The 16,750-nt window shown below is 38.0% G+C and overlaps 2 protein-coding genes across 5 annotated transcripts in view; one reads left to right on the top strand and one right to left on the bottom strand.

Annotated features, from left to right (window-relative positions):
• Nucleotides 1-4,845, bottom strand: part of LOC109062018 (rho GTPase-activating protein 17-like) — a 28,317-nt gene extending 23,472 nt beyond the window's left edge. Inside the window, exon 1 of one of the 2 annotated variants that reach the window (XM_042767476.1) lies at nt 4,288-4,845. In XM_042767476.1, coding sequence (XP_042623410.1) covers nt 4,288-4,340 — 53 coding nt within the window. In that variant the 5' untranslated portion in view covers nt 4,341-4,845. The remainder of the gene's footprint in view (nt 1-4,287) is intronic. The other variant, XM_042767477.1, reaches the window with a different exon arrangement.
• A 929-nt stretch (nt 4,846-5,774) lies between these two features.
• Nucleotides 5,775-16,045, top strand: LOC109062376 (leucine carboxyl methyltransferase 1-like). Of its 3 annotated transcripts, none has more exons than XR_006161336.1 (11): nt 5,775-6,164; nt 6,477-6,568; nt 6,659-6,780; nt 7,028-7,104; nt 8,172-8,233; nt 8,340-8,442; nt 10,678-10,798; nt 10,897-10,998; nt 13,953-14,071; nt 15,469-15,560; nt 15,679-15,696. XR_006161336.1 is itself a non-coding variant. In XM_019079480.2 (11 exons), the coding sequence occupies exons 1-11, from the start codon at nt 6,079-6,081 to the stop codon at nt 15,889-15,891; spliced, it is 975 nt and encodes a 324-aa protein (XP_018935025.1). In that variant the 5' UTR covers nt 5,777-6,078; the 3' UTR covers nt 15,892-16,045. The 3 variants fall into 3 exon arrangements, 2 of the variants coding, with proteins under 2 accessions (XP_018935025.1, XP_018935023.1); XM_019079480.2 differs by lacking the exon at nt 13,953-14,071 and adding an exon at nt 15,869-16,045 and having other exon boundaries at nt 5,777-6,164; nt 15,472-15,560; nt 15,679-15,776; XM_019079478.2 differs by lacking the exon at nt 13,953-14,071 and adding an exon at nt 15,869-16,045 and having other exon boundaries at nt 5,779-6,164; nt 15,679-15,776.
• Nucleotides 16,046-16,750: the final 705 nt, after the last annotated feature.

Genomic DNA, 16,750 nt, shown 5'->3' on the forward strand with positions numbered 1-16,750 from the left:
TCACTACCATTCAAATGTTTATATAATTTAAAATGCCTGTTTTCTATTTTAATTCATTTCAAAATGTTCTTTGTCCCTGTGATGGCTGAATTTTCAACAGCCATCACTCCAGTCTTCAGTGTCACATGATCTTTCATAAACTCATTCTAATAGGATGATTAGGTGCTCAATAAATATTTCTTGTTATTATTAATGTTAAAAACTGCTTAATATATTTGTGGAAACAGTTATATATTCTTTGAAAGTTCACAAAGAAAAGCATGTATTAGAAAATAAACATCTTTTGTAACATTATAAATGTAAAAAATTATTCTAGAAATTATTTAATAAAAACAAAAAAAAAATTCTTAATTTTACTGACCCCAAACTTTTGAATGGTAATGTATGTCTATGCTTGCAGTTTCTTTTTCAAATAACATAAATGAATGGAAGACTACAGGTCACGTCAGATGGACTTTGTCAGATCATAGACAGTTCAGCAGTATGATTTAATAACTGATCACTACAGAGCTTTATACTTCACTATGTAAGGTCAAATGCCTTACCTAATAGCACAGTTTGCCAATGGGCATATGTAAATAAATATTAGGGGCCGTTTACACGACAAAAAAACCAGAAAAAAAACATGAAACTTTCCATTCTTTTTAAACGACAATTTACACTACAACACCAAAAACGCATATTTTTGAAAATGGGTTTCAAAGTGCAAATTTTTGAAAACGGCACCGTTATCACGTCCGTGTAAACACCCAAAATGGGAATCTTTGAAAACGGTGATGTCATGCGCGTGCGTAGTACGTGTTAGGTGTGTAGACATGCGCAGTACGTGTCGATTTTAAAGGCAAGCGCGAACAAACATACACAACAATGGCGGAGTACATGGTACAGTTGTTGCTGCTCAAGAGTTTGCGAATGCTTCTTCAGCAAAATATAGCTTTACTTCACCAATATTACATCCAACAGCAGAGATGCATCATATATAACATATAATCATCACGTCCCTACAGGTACTGTTTACTAACAAGGTGACAGCGCCAACTTCTGGCCTGGCATATGTAGTACAGCGTTTTTGGACATTTTCACGGATATGTGCTAACGCAAATCATTTTGAAAACGTTGTCGTGTATACGTGAAACTTTTTAAAAACGCAATCGGAAAACTTTTCCATTTTTGACTACATCTTCGTCGCATAAACGTAGCCTTAGAGGCACAGGCATCCAGGGTTATGAACAATACTAGTGTGATTCAGTGTGTCTGATGCTTGATATTTGAAATTTAATTGCTTTAAAACCAAATTATGCTTTTTAAGTTCATAACTATATAGATCTTCATTTAGAGGTATAATTTGACACCTCAAATTTTGCGAAAATACACTGGGCTGTCTAGTGGTGGTGGATGTACCGCCCTCTTTAAAGCAGACAGTAATTTTCTGAGGCCCAGAAAGATTAAGGGGGCTGTAAATTTCCTGGTATTCCAAACTTTGCAACAAAATTATAAATCTTCTTTTAAACTGAACAGGAATGGCCTTGCCAGGTTGGGCTCAGTAAACAGTTAACTACTGGCATTTCTCAACTTATACCATTCTAGTATCATCAGGCTATCCAAATGTCTCTGGTGGCTGATAGAATTGCACACATTTAAAGGGAATGACGCTGCAGACATGGATGCTAAAGGTCAGGTTAACCACCAGTTAGATGAGCATAGCTGATAGGCAAGTGCATCCATCCTTGTAAACGTGCTATGATTGGTTAAAAAGAAAAACAGTTAAAGGCTAGTCATCTCTGATACCATCTAGCCTATTTGAGTGAGATTACGGAAAGGAATTATCAGATAGAAATGTTACATTATGTCTACCTACAGTTAATTTAGTCATGCAGCCTGTTCAATAAAGTTAGTCTAATTGATAGAAACTTAATTTAAAATCTGTATTAGGCCTACTCAAAAGGATTGTAGTGAACAAACTATTGTTCGACTTGGGGGGGGGGCAGCTTTTATAGCTTTAACTCCTCCCTGAGAGACTTGTGCCCTGTATGCTGAGAATTTAGAGGTCCGTTTACCCTCAAGCAGCTTGTGCAGAATGAAGAATGCAGTTTGAGGCTTTATCAACAGTCAGAGGAGTCAGAAGTGATGACCATGCACATACCATTTCAATGTAGGATACAAAGTATGAGCTCAAAGGACTCGTTGGCTGACAAACAAACATTAGAAAATACAATAAGCACACATAATATCCAAGAACTGTATTTTCAAAAAGAGCCAGGTTGTTCTCAATACACGTATGAAGAGGGAAAATTGTCGCTAGTGATGGAAGGCAGATTTATTCATCATGATTCGGTTCATAGAACCGGTTCAAAAAACGATTCAACAATTATATCACATTCTGATTCCTGACATCCCCAACATGATGCATTCCAGTATGAAGTCACATCACATATTGCTGTTTATTACCTTTTTACATTATTTACATTTTTTTTAGTTCTACTAACACATGTTTTTTTGTCTTTTTATATTTGGTTTGTTTCGGTCATGAGTCTATCAGAACCTAAAGTTAATTTTCAATGAATGAGTTAGAGAACTGAGAACCACTCAGACTGATTCATGAGTGAATCATTCAGTCGATTCGTGAACGACTAGTTCAAACAATTTACTGTTTGGACAGATCTGACCAACTCATTTCAAAGATCCGACTCCAAAGAATGATTTGGACATGCCTAGTCTTCAGGTGCCAACTACATTAGGCTGGCCGCACACTAGACGATTTTAAGGCCGATTTTAAGCCCGATTTGCATCCACAAATGATCGGGGGGTGTTGTCCGTTTCGTGGCTTGTAGCAAACGATTTTTTGTCCAAAAAATACTCTATTGTGTGGTGTCATTACGATTATTTGTGTGCTACCGATCGAGACGGAGCGTCACCGAACTCAAATCATAAATATCAAACATGTTTTATATTTACGACTCTTTATCGGTCTGCCTCTGATGTGATCCCCGTGATAGCCAATGAGAGCGATCAAGCGTCACCTACCGGATGTTGCATGCTTCTATAGCTGAAACTTGACAGCCACAAACATGCCATGAAAGCACAGAACATCACCCATATTCTCTTTTATCCATTGTTTTTCACTGTGAAACAGAATGCCGCCAGGAGAGCCCGCTGACAATGTTAATTGTCCTCTATTTGTTTTTCCTCTCTAGTCACGTTTGATCTTGTGAGTCTCTGTGAGATCACTGTGAAATCGTTCCTACAATCATCAAGCGTGTGGTCTCGTGATCTGGTCAAATCGTCTAGTGTGTGTGTTCAGAAGATTATAAGGCTAAAAATCGGATGAACTGTCTTCTTGTCTGTGGTTTTAAAATCGGTTAAGATTTGAAAATCGTCTAGTGTGCAGCCAGATTTAACTGCACAGCTAGTCTTAAAAGTTAGTCATCTATATTTTTTCCTCCAGAACTGATCATAACTGTGTAAATTCAATTACGTAAAAGGTATACTGGTCTAATCTGAATCCAAAAAGCACGACCGATTACCACTTGGTTAACTGCTAGTTGGTCAAACTAGTTCTTAGTCTTAATATAAGTAGCTATGTTCATGCAACTGGCCCCAAGTAGTTTATTAAAAGCTTTATTTTACAGACACAGCATAAATAAGGCCGCAGCGATTCATTAGTGGTACTCTTAAGTTATTAAGGTTATGTCCAAAAAATAATGTATCTAAAAGAGTCTGCGGTCAAAGAACTGCATAATCTTGGTGTATAACGTCAAACAAAGAAAAATATAATAAGTAATTTTTTTTACCATTTAGGTAGTTGCTGTTATACCAACTGGTAAATTGATCACATTCATGAGCAAATAGTACAGTCGATTCATTAACGAATCGTTCATACCTTGCTTTTTTAGTACCGATTCATTGCAAAAATCCGACTCAACAGAATGATTCGTTCACAATCGGATCGTAGTTCATCAGATAGCTTAACTTAAACCATTTCCCATTAAGAGGCCGCAACAAATCTAACATTGTAACAATATTCAAATCAAAAGTAGCATGTCAAAAAAGTTCAGTCTGTAACGTTAATCATACAATTACGTAATCTAAAAATATAATGTAAGACAACGAAGAAAGTGTACTCCTAAACTACTTGCTGTTATACTAAGCGATAAATCGCAAAATAATTGTTAAAGCCAGCTACTGCCTTGACAACATAACAACAACAACATATCAAACCATGACAGAGCTGCCCGTGCGCATCCATCAGAGGGCAAAACCGAATAAAAACTTTAAATCTATACTCGCCTGCCAACTGTTTGATTGGCGAGCTGTCTCATCCGATTGAACTGTTTCTTCATTTTAGTGGCGTCGGCCTCAAAACCCAGTTTTTAAGACGTGGAGAGTGTGTTCGTCGATGCCTCATGAGCCGAAAGATCCTTGAGCACGATGGTGAAGTCGTGTGGATGATTACATTAAAACAGCCCGGTGTACGGTTAGCTCAAGCAGCTAGAAAACTAGCCGATCTGGAGAAGAAGAAAAAAACAGTGTGGAAAAAGTTAGCTCCGGTGAATAGCGGTACTCGTTTCATGTCATTCCGTGTTGCACTGCTCTCATGAGCGGGAGTGAGCGGTGTTTCCACGTATGCCAGCCCGTGACATCTAACGTTACTCCAGTCGTGTCGGGTACTGTGTGTGTTCAGCAGCTCCAGCTCCGGGCTGATCAGTATGACATTAATGTGGACACAGGGGCTGGCTCGAAACCTAGTGCGCTGACTTTACAGACAGCATTCTTGGAGCGTCTGTGATCTCCAAAAATGCGGTCTGTGAAGGCAGCCTGAAGGGTTTTGAGACACAGACAACGAAGACTAGTAGTCCAGGTCCAGTATTACCTACTGGGACGACCATACAATCCCTGTATGGACTGTAGGAACTTGACATGTCCTTCCTTTTGTGTTTACCTCATAAATAATTATTTATTCCGTTTTAGTTTATAAAATAAGCTATGATCTTTTTTATAAGATATTACCATGTCCTTTTATTTTATTTTCCATTAGCCTCATGTTACTTGTTTGCGTCACACTGTTTATTTTATATATTGTCTATTTTAATACTTCAAGTACTGGACGTGCTTTAGAAATATATAAAATCTGAGAACAGTGCTAATAAAATAAAATAAAATAAAAATATCCAACTCCTCTACATTTATAACTTTAACTCATCGGGGCTTGACAGGCTCCAATCCAAATACACAACTTTCATTTATTAAAAACGCGGTCAGCTTTCTCTGATTTTATCAGTGGCATGTGTTTAAATGGCAGATTTAAGTTTTTATAGCCCTGAGATCCTTAATCTCTAATAGGCTCTCTATAATAAATCCGAAGCTAGCGGGACATTTTTCTGCTACCATTTACGTGAGTGATGCAGGGATTTAAAACTGTTGTGAAGAATAATATAAACCGCCGGGGTATTTTTAAAAGCACTCTTTTACAGTTTGCAGAATCATAAGCGTAAACATCTGCACATCAACCGATGTAAACGTACACATAAATGTGAATTAACTAAAAACTGCCATGCGCAGTAAGGTCTCCTCGACACCTCGAGATGTATTATGGGAAAGCTCCGTCGAATGTATTCATTTTTTAATGCTTTATTTGAAAATGACTAATCTAGATAAAAGAATATAGGTGTAGAGGGTATTAGGGCAACGGTTTTGCATACTTCTAACCAGCAGGTGGCGGTAATGCACCTTGAAGTTGTATGCCAACCGCCATTTAACTCTACAAGACGAAGAAGAAGAAGAAGGAACGCTCCGTCAGCGGAAATAGATGAAAACATGTGATTGTCAAACGGAATGCGTATGGTCCAGTTTTGTTTCTGTTATGCGGCTGTGAAAATCAGTATGCTTTATTCAAATAAATGTGCCTAAAAAAATTATTTAAAGAATCTGTTGATAACCTTGCCTATGAAGTATTGAATCTTTAGACTACTGCGTTTTTCGAAACCCGATCAGTTTAGCTAACATTTAGCATTTGTGTTCATACGAATACAGAATGTGTATGTAACGCAGAGTTTATCAGCTTTAAATCTCTGAGTATCCATGGCATCCAAACAGCCATTTGCAGATTCTGACATTGCTGATGAAGCAGTCAGAGCTACTTGCGACGATGCATCGATATGCAAAAGGTAGCACGGCGTACAGTAATCAATAATAAAATTATTAAACATGATTGGCGTGTTTCTTAAACATTCTACTGTAACGTTAATGCTATTGAGCATCCTGTGCATTTCTAAAATGGGGGAAAATATATTAAAGTCATGGTTCTGCACAATGTTACTGAAATGAATAGCTGTATATAATACTTACATTATGTCATCTTTTACAGATTATAAAATATTTTTATGTTCTAGAACAACGCTGTCGTTATACTATTTGTTATTGACGTATAATAATAATTTAATATTTTATACAACTATGTTTTTTATTTTGTTTTATAGGTTTGCTACCAGTAAAGGTTACTGGACTGACCTCTACGTCCAGTATTTTGTGAGGCAAGTAGGTGAACGTAAAGCACCTGAGATCAACAGAGGTAAGAGTGATTGTTTAAATATCTCCCCCTGCTGGTTAATGTTTGCAGCTGCGTTTAATCAAATGCTCTATTGTTTTAAATGTGCTGTAGGTTATTATGGACGCGTCAAAGGAATGAATCTTCTTATTGATGCTTTTCTCAAGAAGACACAGTGTGACTGCCAGGTGGTGAATCTTGGGGCAGGACTGGATACTACTTTTTGGAGATTAAAGGTTTTTTTTTTTATTATTATTATTATTAATTTCACTTTTAGCTATTTAGAGATTCAAAAAGAAGAAGAAGAATTATTATTACAAAGAAAAAAGTAATAATAATTATATTAGTTATATATCTCTTTAATAAGGAAAAAGTTTCTTCTTATATTCTTATACAGCCTCCCATAAAATAATCTATTTTTTTATAAGCAATTAAAACAATTATCTTATTTTTACTAAGCACATATACTATCTAAATTTTTAGGATGAAAACATTATGCCAAAAAAGTTCTTTGAAGTCGACTTCCCAATGATTGTTGCCAGAAAAATCCACAACATCAAGTAAGGCATTTTTACTGTTATAATATTATTGTTGTTATTATTTTTAGTAAACTGCTTTTGGACATTAACCTGAATGATTTTGGATGCTTAGCATGTTCTTTTAGTCATATTCCTGTAGAGGGAGACAGTATCTCAAATGAGAAGTTTTCTAGGACGCTCCGTCTAAGTATATCCACCCTCCAAAGTAAAGGTTGGATTGTAGGCTATATCTGCCGTCTATTTTGGAGTGTATTAAATTTAATCTGTCCTTTGGTGCTCTTTATCATTTTAAAGTACCCCACCTGAAATAATACTATTCAGTACCTGTTATGCATTTGATTTATACTTGTGTGGAGGATGTTTTGTCATGGGCGATTAGAATATATATATATATATTTTTAATTGCTACATAACCACAGTCAGTGGAAGTTGCTGTATTATGTGTGGCTGTGCAACATACACAAGACTGCATTTACATTTCACAGTGCATTTTATTTTAAAGTGACTTACAATAGAGAAACATAAGCAATTTGTCACAGAGCCAACAATATTCATAGTCTACAATGCCAGGTTTATTAGAAAGCTAAACTAGGAAACAAGCTAGGGCAAAGGTGAAATGCAAAGAAAGGGAAGATTTTGTATGTGTGTAAGTGCCTTGGTTTAAGGCTGTCTATGTAAGTGACAGAATAGAAATACACAAGCTGTGTACAGACTACAGAGGGAATTACGTAATCCAATCCAATCCGGCCCTCAGTGCATTAGATAACAGAATACCAAAGTGTCATTTGCAAACAAATGATACTAGACCTTTTCTCACAACCTTTTTTTTTTTTTGCAGTTGACTCTGTGTTGGATAAAGTCAGGTTCACACAAAAAGTGTCCACATTTATAGCAATATATTTATGATGTGTATATGTTTGAGATTGCTATACAATATGGTACAGAGTTATAGAATTTAGGAGTCAAACTTGTATTTTTCATGTGGACTTTCTACAAGTTGTGTGATGATAAAACATGAATGCCTTTGAAGATCGAAATCTGATAACTGATAATGATCTTGAGATAAAAATGTTTTCCATCTATCACAGGACGAAACCTCCACTATCAAAACCTTTGATTGAGACCCACTCCACTGATGCACTCCTTCTGGGTATTGAAATCAAATTATGAAGTTACAAAGCGCTTTGCTTTGCTGTTGTGTAGTGATGTTTTTCACAGTAACCTTTCACTTGTTCAACTTTATGTCTCTTTGACAGATGGTCACAGCCTTGACTCGGACAGATATTGTATTATCGGTGCTGATCTAAGAGACTTGCCAACTTTAGAGGAGAAACTAAAAAAGTTCCAGATAAATCCAGAGTATGTACTGTAATGTCCCAGCCTTGGCTGAGTTAAATATGAATTCAATATTTTTTCAGTCTTTCTAATACACTACTTTTTTTTTTTTTTTTGATGTTTTATCAACATGGTTATCAAAGTAGATTATAAAGTAAGTGCAGTTACAACATCAGGATGAGCCTCTCTTATCTTTATTGTGATGTACAGATTTGTCTTTCTGAAAGGTTCATGTTTGATTTGTTGCCTCTGTTGCAACTAAAATTAACGGCTGGTGGAACGTTACATATCAGAACTATAGGATTTTGAGATATAACTCAATTTACTAGAAAGTTAACTTAACGATTCTGTGCCTCCTAGATAGGGTTGATCCATCCTGTTTGGCATACCAATAGGAGTTGCACGCATCTGTTGTTTTGTTTTTGTGCATCTCTGCTGATGCCCTGACGACAATAGTACACTCGGGAGCATTTAAAGTTTCCTCAGATGCGTCAATAAGTGCATGTTTACTTTGATGTGAACTGATGAGACCCGAAGGAAGCTACCGTTCTAGAAGGTGTATGACATCAATGGCATCATTTCCAAGGTCTTTCACCTTGTTTTTTTGCAACTTCCTCTTCAATCCACCCTAACATGGCGTCTTGACATTTGACAGCTGCAAATCTCATCAGTCTCAGATGCTGAGAAAAAAAAGTCTGCTGAAAAAAGTCTGTTGTCATAGCACGCAAACCACTCTTCCAAAAAATTAGATTTCCTGTTGTGTACTTTCACATATTACCATGATAATTTGTTTCAAGGAACAAACTTTTTGTTAAGCTTAAATGCATTAAATTATCAAATTGTGATGTTTCTCAATGGGGAAAAATTAATGCGGAAAATAAAATTTTGTAACAAGATTTGACATAGTTAATGCATTAGGTATAAGAAACTAACAATGAATGAACAAAATATTTTTGCAGTATTTATTAATATACATGAAATAGATTAAATACATCTTTTATTCTTAACAAGGCTGCATTTATTTGATAAAAATGCAGTAAAAACAATAGTATTGTAAGATTTTATAGCAATTTGAAATGACCATTTTAATGTATTTTAAAATGTAATTTATTCCTGTGATGGCAAGCTGAATTTCCAGCAGCCGTTAAAGTCACAAGATCCTTTAAAAAATCTTTCTAATATGCTGATTTTGTGCTTAAGATACATTTCTTGTAATTATCAATGTTGAAAACAACTGTGCTGTTCAATATTTTTATGAAAACTGTGATACATTTTTGACCTTTTTGATGAATAGGAAGTTCAAAAGAACAAACTTTTTTTTTCTTAGTATATGCAGAAATAAACATTAATATAGATTAATAAATGGTGTAAAAAGTACTGTTGTTCACTGTTATTTCTTGGTGCCTAATACTTTAGCGCAGCGGTTCTCGATTCCAGTCCTCACGCCCCCCTGCTCTGCAAATTTTGTATGTTTCTCTTACTGCTTCAGACGTTTGTTCTATTTGAACGTAAGTGCCCTGCGAAGTGGACATCACAAGATATTCTGCCATGATTCCAGTTTGAAGCAAATGTAAATGTTCCATTCAAAGTGCATTGAAGTGTGGGAGACGTGAATTTAAATTGTATTTATTTACAGAGGTATATGATGTCACACTTGTCCGTATGTGAAGACGTTGTGCAGTGCAAATAAATGAATAAATGTTCCGAAGTGAGGTAAACTTCAACAGATTTCCCCTGCTCAGGGAGTATGGAGCAATGAACACGGTCTAGGGACCATGTCAGTGGGAACACAGTTCATGCACGGAGCTCACTTCTAACGAGCTGATTATCTGAATCAGGTGTGTTAACAAAGAGAGACATGCAAAATATGCAGAGCTGGGGGGCACGAGGACTGGAATTGAGAACCGCTGCGCTAATGTTATCAAGTTATAAAATGTTATCCATAATTCATAGTTAAATTTAGCCTCTATCTAGAGCAGTGGTGTCAAATGCAATTCCTGGAGGGCCAGAGCCCTGCAGAGTGTAGATTCAACCTTAATTAAACACTAATCAACTAATCAAGTCCTTCAGGCTTATTTGAAACTACATGATATGTGTGTTGGAGCATGGTTGGAACAAAACTCTGCAGGGCTCCGGCCCTCCAGGAATTGAGTTTGACACCCCTGATCTAGAGGAAGTTTAAGATCCTCCACTTCCCCACCATTGATATAAGCTGCTTAACATTCCTTTATCTGTGTATTCATGCTTCTTTCCACCCAGGTTGCCCACTCTGTTTCTGTCTGAATGTGTACTTGTGTACATGACCCCTGAGCAGTCCTCTAAACTGGTGCACTGGGTTGCAGACGCCTTCCCCACGGCCATGTTCATTAACTATGAACAGGTGAGTTCATATTTTAAAAAGCTTCATTATTACAGTCATTTAAAAGCATGAACAGGAGCTCTTTCTCTCTACACCTCTAAGTGTCCAGATCTTTTCAGGTGAACATGAATGATCGCTTTGGGGAGATCATGATTGAGAATCTACAGCGACGACAGTGCAATCTGGCTGGGGTAGATCTGTGTCAGTCTCTGGACTCTCAAGTATGACATTTTACATTAAGTACTAGCAGCTTTCGAACTATTTATTTATATCGTACTTCAGTGATATTATACAGCTGTCATGCTGTATGATTGTTGATTATTCTACTCCTTACAGTAAAACAGTGTCTTTCTATGTACAATCAAAACATTAGACTGGATTGTACTTGGAAATCAAAGTTGTTTTCCTGCCCAACATACAATGGGTGATCAAGACTCAGGAAAAGAAAGCAGTTAAGCTCAAGTCATTGTTTACTGCGGCCACCGCCAAATCTTAAGTCTCACAAGCAGTATCAGCACAGGCCTCTCAAGGTTACCACCACCATTGTGCGCTTTTATAGACTCCCTAGAATATCTGGTCAACATAGCTTGAAATTTGTGTTCAGATTGATAATGTGCTAGTGTTTATGATGATAGTATGTTATTTTAGTTTCATTAATATACTAAGACAGATTTATTAATATTTTGAATTCATTCTTATTTTAATATTTTCTGTACTCTTTCATAGTCTCAACATTGCGTACCTATGACGCAATGGGAACGCTTGGGTGTGCAGATTGTCTGAAGCCCATATGGGATCACGGGCTCCACCTCAACTTTACTACGTAACCCACTATATTACTAGTGACCGTGCTATCTGCTCATCAGATTTCCTTCCTTCAGAAGCTGTCGTTTAGCCCTTCAGAAGCGATTTATCTGGCTCATGTTTCGGCTTATTTCTTTGAGGTTTTTATTTTGCACTTCAACAGCTGCATTCAGTGGAACCTAATTTCTCTTTGCGGTGAAGTGCTATGGAGTTTCATCTGCTGCCATGTTTCCGCTTTATCGTGAGCGACGACCCTCACAGTAAGTGTGTTAATTGTATGGGTTTGTCTCACATGCTTTTTCGGCACTTCTAACTGTAAATTTAGTGAGAATCTCTGTCTCAAAACTCTTTGTGCGGGGCTTACAGTTGTTGAGAAGGAGTCATCCGTTTCCACCCAACGCACTGCTCTGGAGGCTGCAGAGGCCCTCCGTGAATTCACAGCCTGAGGTTCAAATATGGAGCTCGAGGCTATAGAGAGTGAGCAGACATGCCTCGTCCTCTCTTTCCCTCTCTATTTTGCCTGAGCAATCTTACACGGATTCGCCCGTGGAGTTTGTCTAAGATTATTTATGTCCAAGCCTGGAGGCACGCAAGACTGTTTCCTTCTGGTTAGATGACATTTTGTAGACAGCAACATCTGACTTGGAAGATTTTGTGCCCAAGAATTGACACTTTACCGCCTGCAGCCTATACTGAGCTAGTGGAGAAGTTAGTGCGTGCTACCAAAAAGCTTTATATTGAGTGGCCGGATGAACCGCATGAGTCCAAGTCCTCTATGCTCGACGAGTGCTTCTTGAGGGGCCCAAATTTTCGTCCTGCACAAAGAAAGTTGCCATTTTTCCGTGATCTGCATCACAAAATCTCCAGATGCTGGAAGCAGCCTTTCTCTGCTCGTCTTACTAACGCGGTGGCCGCTGATTTCACCAACCTAGTAGGTTCTGTGGAGCAGGATTATGCCACTATCCCAGCGTTCGAGGACACTCTGTCTGCTCAGCCCTCTGTGTCTTCGGCCCAGGCAGACATGACCCTTCACACCATGGCCGTCCTTCAGGTTTATCAAGCTTACTCCCTGAAGCAGATGGACGAGGGAGGGGGCCTGATTCCAGAAGTGGCTTTGGACCTGGTGCTGTGTGCAACTAAGCACACTGCACGCGTGGTTGGAAGTACAATGGTGGGGTTGGTGGCTGCTGAGTGCCATCACTGGCTAAAAAATATTTTCTCTTTGACGCCCTCATCTCATAGTCAGGATCGTTCGGTGCCGCCGAGACTCAGTCAGCTGCCCTTAAGCGGTTCATGACCAGGAGGGCCCATGAGTCTTCACGTCTCTGGGGCTCTGAACCTCGCAGCACACTTCTTATCAAGGCAGAAACTCAGGTCGGGGGACTGGATGCTGAACCACCAGACGGTGGCCCTGGTCTGGGATCTTTTTGGCAGAGCGGAGGTAGATCTCTAAGTGTCACTGGAATCAACCCAGTGTCCCCTTTGGTTCTCCCTATGTCACCCGGCACCTCTAGGGATAGATGCTTTTGCTCCCCCGTGGCCGGATCTGAGGCTGCACGCATTTCTGACAATCAAATTGAGTTCGGCCATCTTTTGCGGTGTGAGGGAGTGCAGAGTCTGTCTCCTGTTGATAGCCCTGTTCTGGCTATCCCAGACGTGGTTCTCAGAGCTAGTCTCCATTCTAGAGCACCCCCCATGGGAGATTCCACTCAGGAAAGACCTGCTGTCTCAACTCCAGAGCAGAATCTGGCACCCTCACCCGAGATTGGGAGGCTATGGATGTGGCCAATTAAGGGCAATCGGCTGTAACCTCTGGTCTTCCTTTGGATGTTCAGCAAACCATTGATAATGCTGGGGCTCCTACTAGGAGGGTTTATTCTTCCAAGTGGAAGGTTTTTGAGTCATGGTTTTTGGCTCATGCAGTGGACCCAGTCTGCTGCCTGATTGGTTCAGTGCTGGAGTTTCTGCAGGAAAAGTTTATGACTGGGGTGGCTGCTTCCACCTTGAGAGTTTATGTTGCAGCTTTCCCTGCTTGCAGGTATGCTGACGAAGTCCCCCTAGGTAAACATAGTTTGGTCCCTTCGTTTATGCCTGGGCTTAATCATTTGAAACCAGCACGCCATGTCAGTGTTCCTTCCTGGGACTTGTCTGTCGTCCTGGAGGGTTTATTGGAGTCTCCATTTAAGCCTTTGGAATTAGATCCTGAACGGATTCTGACACTTAAGGTGACGCTCCTGTTGAATCACACACATAGGGGATTTGCAGGCTTTCTCTGTTGGTGAGTCTTGCATAGAGTTTGTTCCAGGCCTTGTTAAGGTATTACTACAGTCTACATGTCCTCAAGGTCTTGTTCATGTCATTTTGCTACCAGGTGGTCGTGCTTCATTCCTTCTGTCCTCCTCCTTTTGCTTCTGTTGAAGACGAGAGGCTTCACCTGCTCTGCCCTGTTCCAAGCTTTGAAGCTCAATGTGGACCGCTCTAGCAAATGGGGTAAGTCCTCCCAATTGTTGGTGTGTTTTGGTGCTGGCTGCTTCAAAACATAGGATTTCTCATTGGGTAAGAGAAGCTATCTCCCTTGCGTATGAGGTGTGAGGTCCCTCTTCACTGCTAGGTATTCGAGCTCATTCTACCAGGAGTATCTCAAGCTCTTTTCAGAGGATTTCTCCTGGAGGACATCCATGTGGCAGCAAGATGGTTCTCTTCTCAAACTTTTATCAGGTTTTGTAGCTTAGATTTAGATGCGGCTCCTGGTTCCCAGATTCTTTCTGTTTGAACCAGCATTTTGAGGTTAGCCTGGACTATTTTGCATCGGGCCAGATATGGCAACACTCAGCTTGGCGGGTGTGTTATATCGTTTCCACTGCATCATAGCTATGCATTGAGTGAACCTATGAAAGAGAATGTCTCAGGTTACTAGCGTAACCCATGTTCTCTGAATAGAGAACGAGATGACAGGACTTCTTCGGTAGGAAATCTGAGGAGCGGATGGTACGGTCTCTAATATTGGAGTGGGTGATGTAGTGATGTCGAGGTGGCGCCTGCGCCATCAGCCAGTGAATTGATGTGATTCCATATGGTTTTCAGACAATCAGCACACCCAAGGGGAGTTTCCATTGCGTCATAGCTACACAGAGTCTCATTCCCTGTTCAGAAAGCATGGGTTACTCGAGTAACCCAAGATGTTTTCATTTTAATTGTAGTTTTAGTAATTTTTTGCAATTTTTGGTAAATTAGTAAGTTTTTGTACTGCCATGGTGACCTTCTGTAGACATATGTGCTAATATAAATTAGTTTCATGTAATATTAATGTTTTTATTTTCATTTTAGTTAAAGTTTTAGTAATTTTGTACCACAGTGACCTTCTTTAGGCATCCTAGAATATCTGGTCAACATGGCTTGAAATTTGTAATCAGATTTAAAATGCCAAGTATTTATGATGCCAACGTGTCATATTAGTTTCATTAATATAAATGTATTAATATTTTGAATGAGTTTTTATATTAATAATTTTTTAGTTTTTATTTTAATTTTAAAGTTTTATTAATTTTGTACCACCAAGGTGAACTTCTGTAGACACTTTAGAATATCTGGTCAACATGGCTTGAAATATGTATTGGGATTGAAAATGTCAAGTCACTTTTATTTATATAGCGCTTTTAACAATACAGATTGTGTCAAAGCAACTTTACAGTATTAAATAGGAAAATAATAATGCAAATATAAAAAGTTATTTTTAAAGTTTTAGTATTTTGTTGTTTTTTCTAAATAAAGAATTTTATATATTAGATTTTATTTCAGTTAAGTTATGTTTCAAGTAATGAAAATCAAATGTTTTAAATATTTTTAGTCTTAGTTAATGATAATTAACCTAATGTGTGTTTCCACAGAAGGAGCGCTTTCTGTCAGCAGGCTGGGAAAGTGCAAATGCACTCGACATGATGACGGTCTACAACATGCTTCCTCAGGAAGATGTAGCTAGGTACACAAGCCAACACTCAAGTACAGTAATCAATGGAGTATTTATAACTGTTCAACCTGTGCCAGGAAAGTTTGAGATCAGAATCTCTACAATGACGTTCTTTGTTTTACAATCACAGAATTGAGTGTCTAGAGTTTTTAGATGAAAAGGAACTTCTCCAACAGCTTCTACAACACTACTGCATCTGCTGGGCTGTAAAAGATAAGCTCAATCTAGGTGAGGCTTCCATTTTACCCAGTTAACTGCATTCTAGAGTTTCATGGATCATTTGACATCACCTGTAAGTAATAGCGGACTTCTCTTTTCAGGCCTCTCACAAATTGGGTTTTAAACATCAGTAGGGACTTGGTTGTAAGTTTCATTTGAAACAACATCACCAAGAGTGGACAGGACACTCTTCTTGACGCTTTTCAGAGGATAGGAAGGGGAAGTCATTTATGTCTTTATTTCCATTTTTAGCACAATAAAAATGGAGACTACTGGCATCAACGTCTTTTCTTCTTTTTTACGTCTTCCATGTGACTGATGTGTCTCACTAATAATTAAGGCATGTTTTACAAATCTATAGCATACCTGTTAAATAATCATGAAACATTCATAGGATCACAAAAATAAAAATAAAATGTTTATACGAATAAACTATTTTGTTATCCATATGAATAGCAATTGTTTTTTTTTTAAAGCACTGAATATTCATGAACAATGATGATGAATAAAGACAATTAAGAGTATAAAATGATGGTTAAGTGCATGACTTATTGCACTTAAAAATACCTTTGATTTGAAACCACTGTACACAATCTACATTGTGTAAAATTACAGCATCAAAATCCTAGGAAGAGAGATGCCCTTGTCAAACCACATAAATTTGTCAGAAGCAGTCCTCAATTAAATGTATTCTTAAAATTTTGTTAATTTGGTTTATTATTATACGTGTAGAAAAAAAAAACATACTTTTACTTTAATAGCTTGTAAGTCAGAAGTTTGTATCATACCATGGGTTTTCTTTTTGACTATATATTACCATTCAACAAAGGGAATTAAAACTTTTATTCAGCAAGGATGCATTACATTGATCAAAAATTACAGTAAAGACATTTATAATGTTATAAAAGAATTCTGTTTTAAATACATGCTGTTCAATTGAACTTTCATCAAAGAATCTTCATCAAGAATATTAAGCTGTTTTC

This window comes from Cyprinus carpio, chromosome A12, assembly GCF_018340385.1.
Source record: "Cyprinus carpio isolate SPL01 chromosome A12, ASM1834038v1, whole genome shotgun sequence".
Classification (NCBI taxonomy): Eukaryota; Metazoa; Chordata; class Actinopteri; order Cypriniformes; family Cyprinidae; genus Cyprinus; species Cyprinus carpio.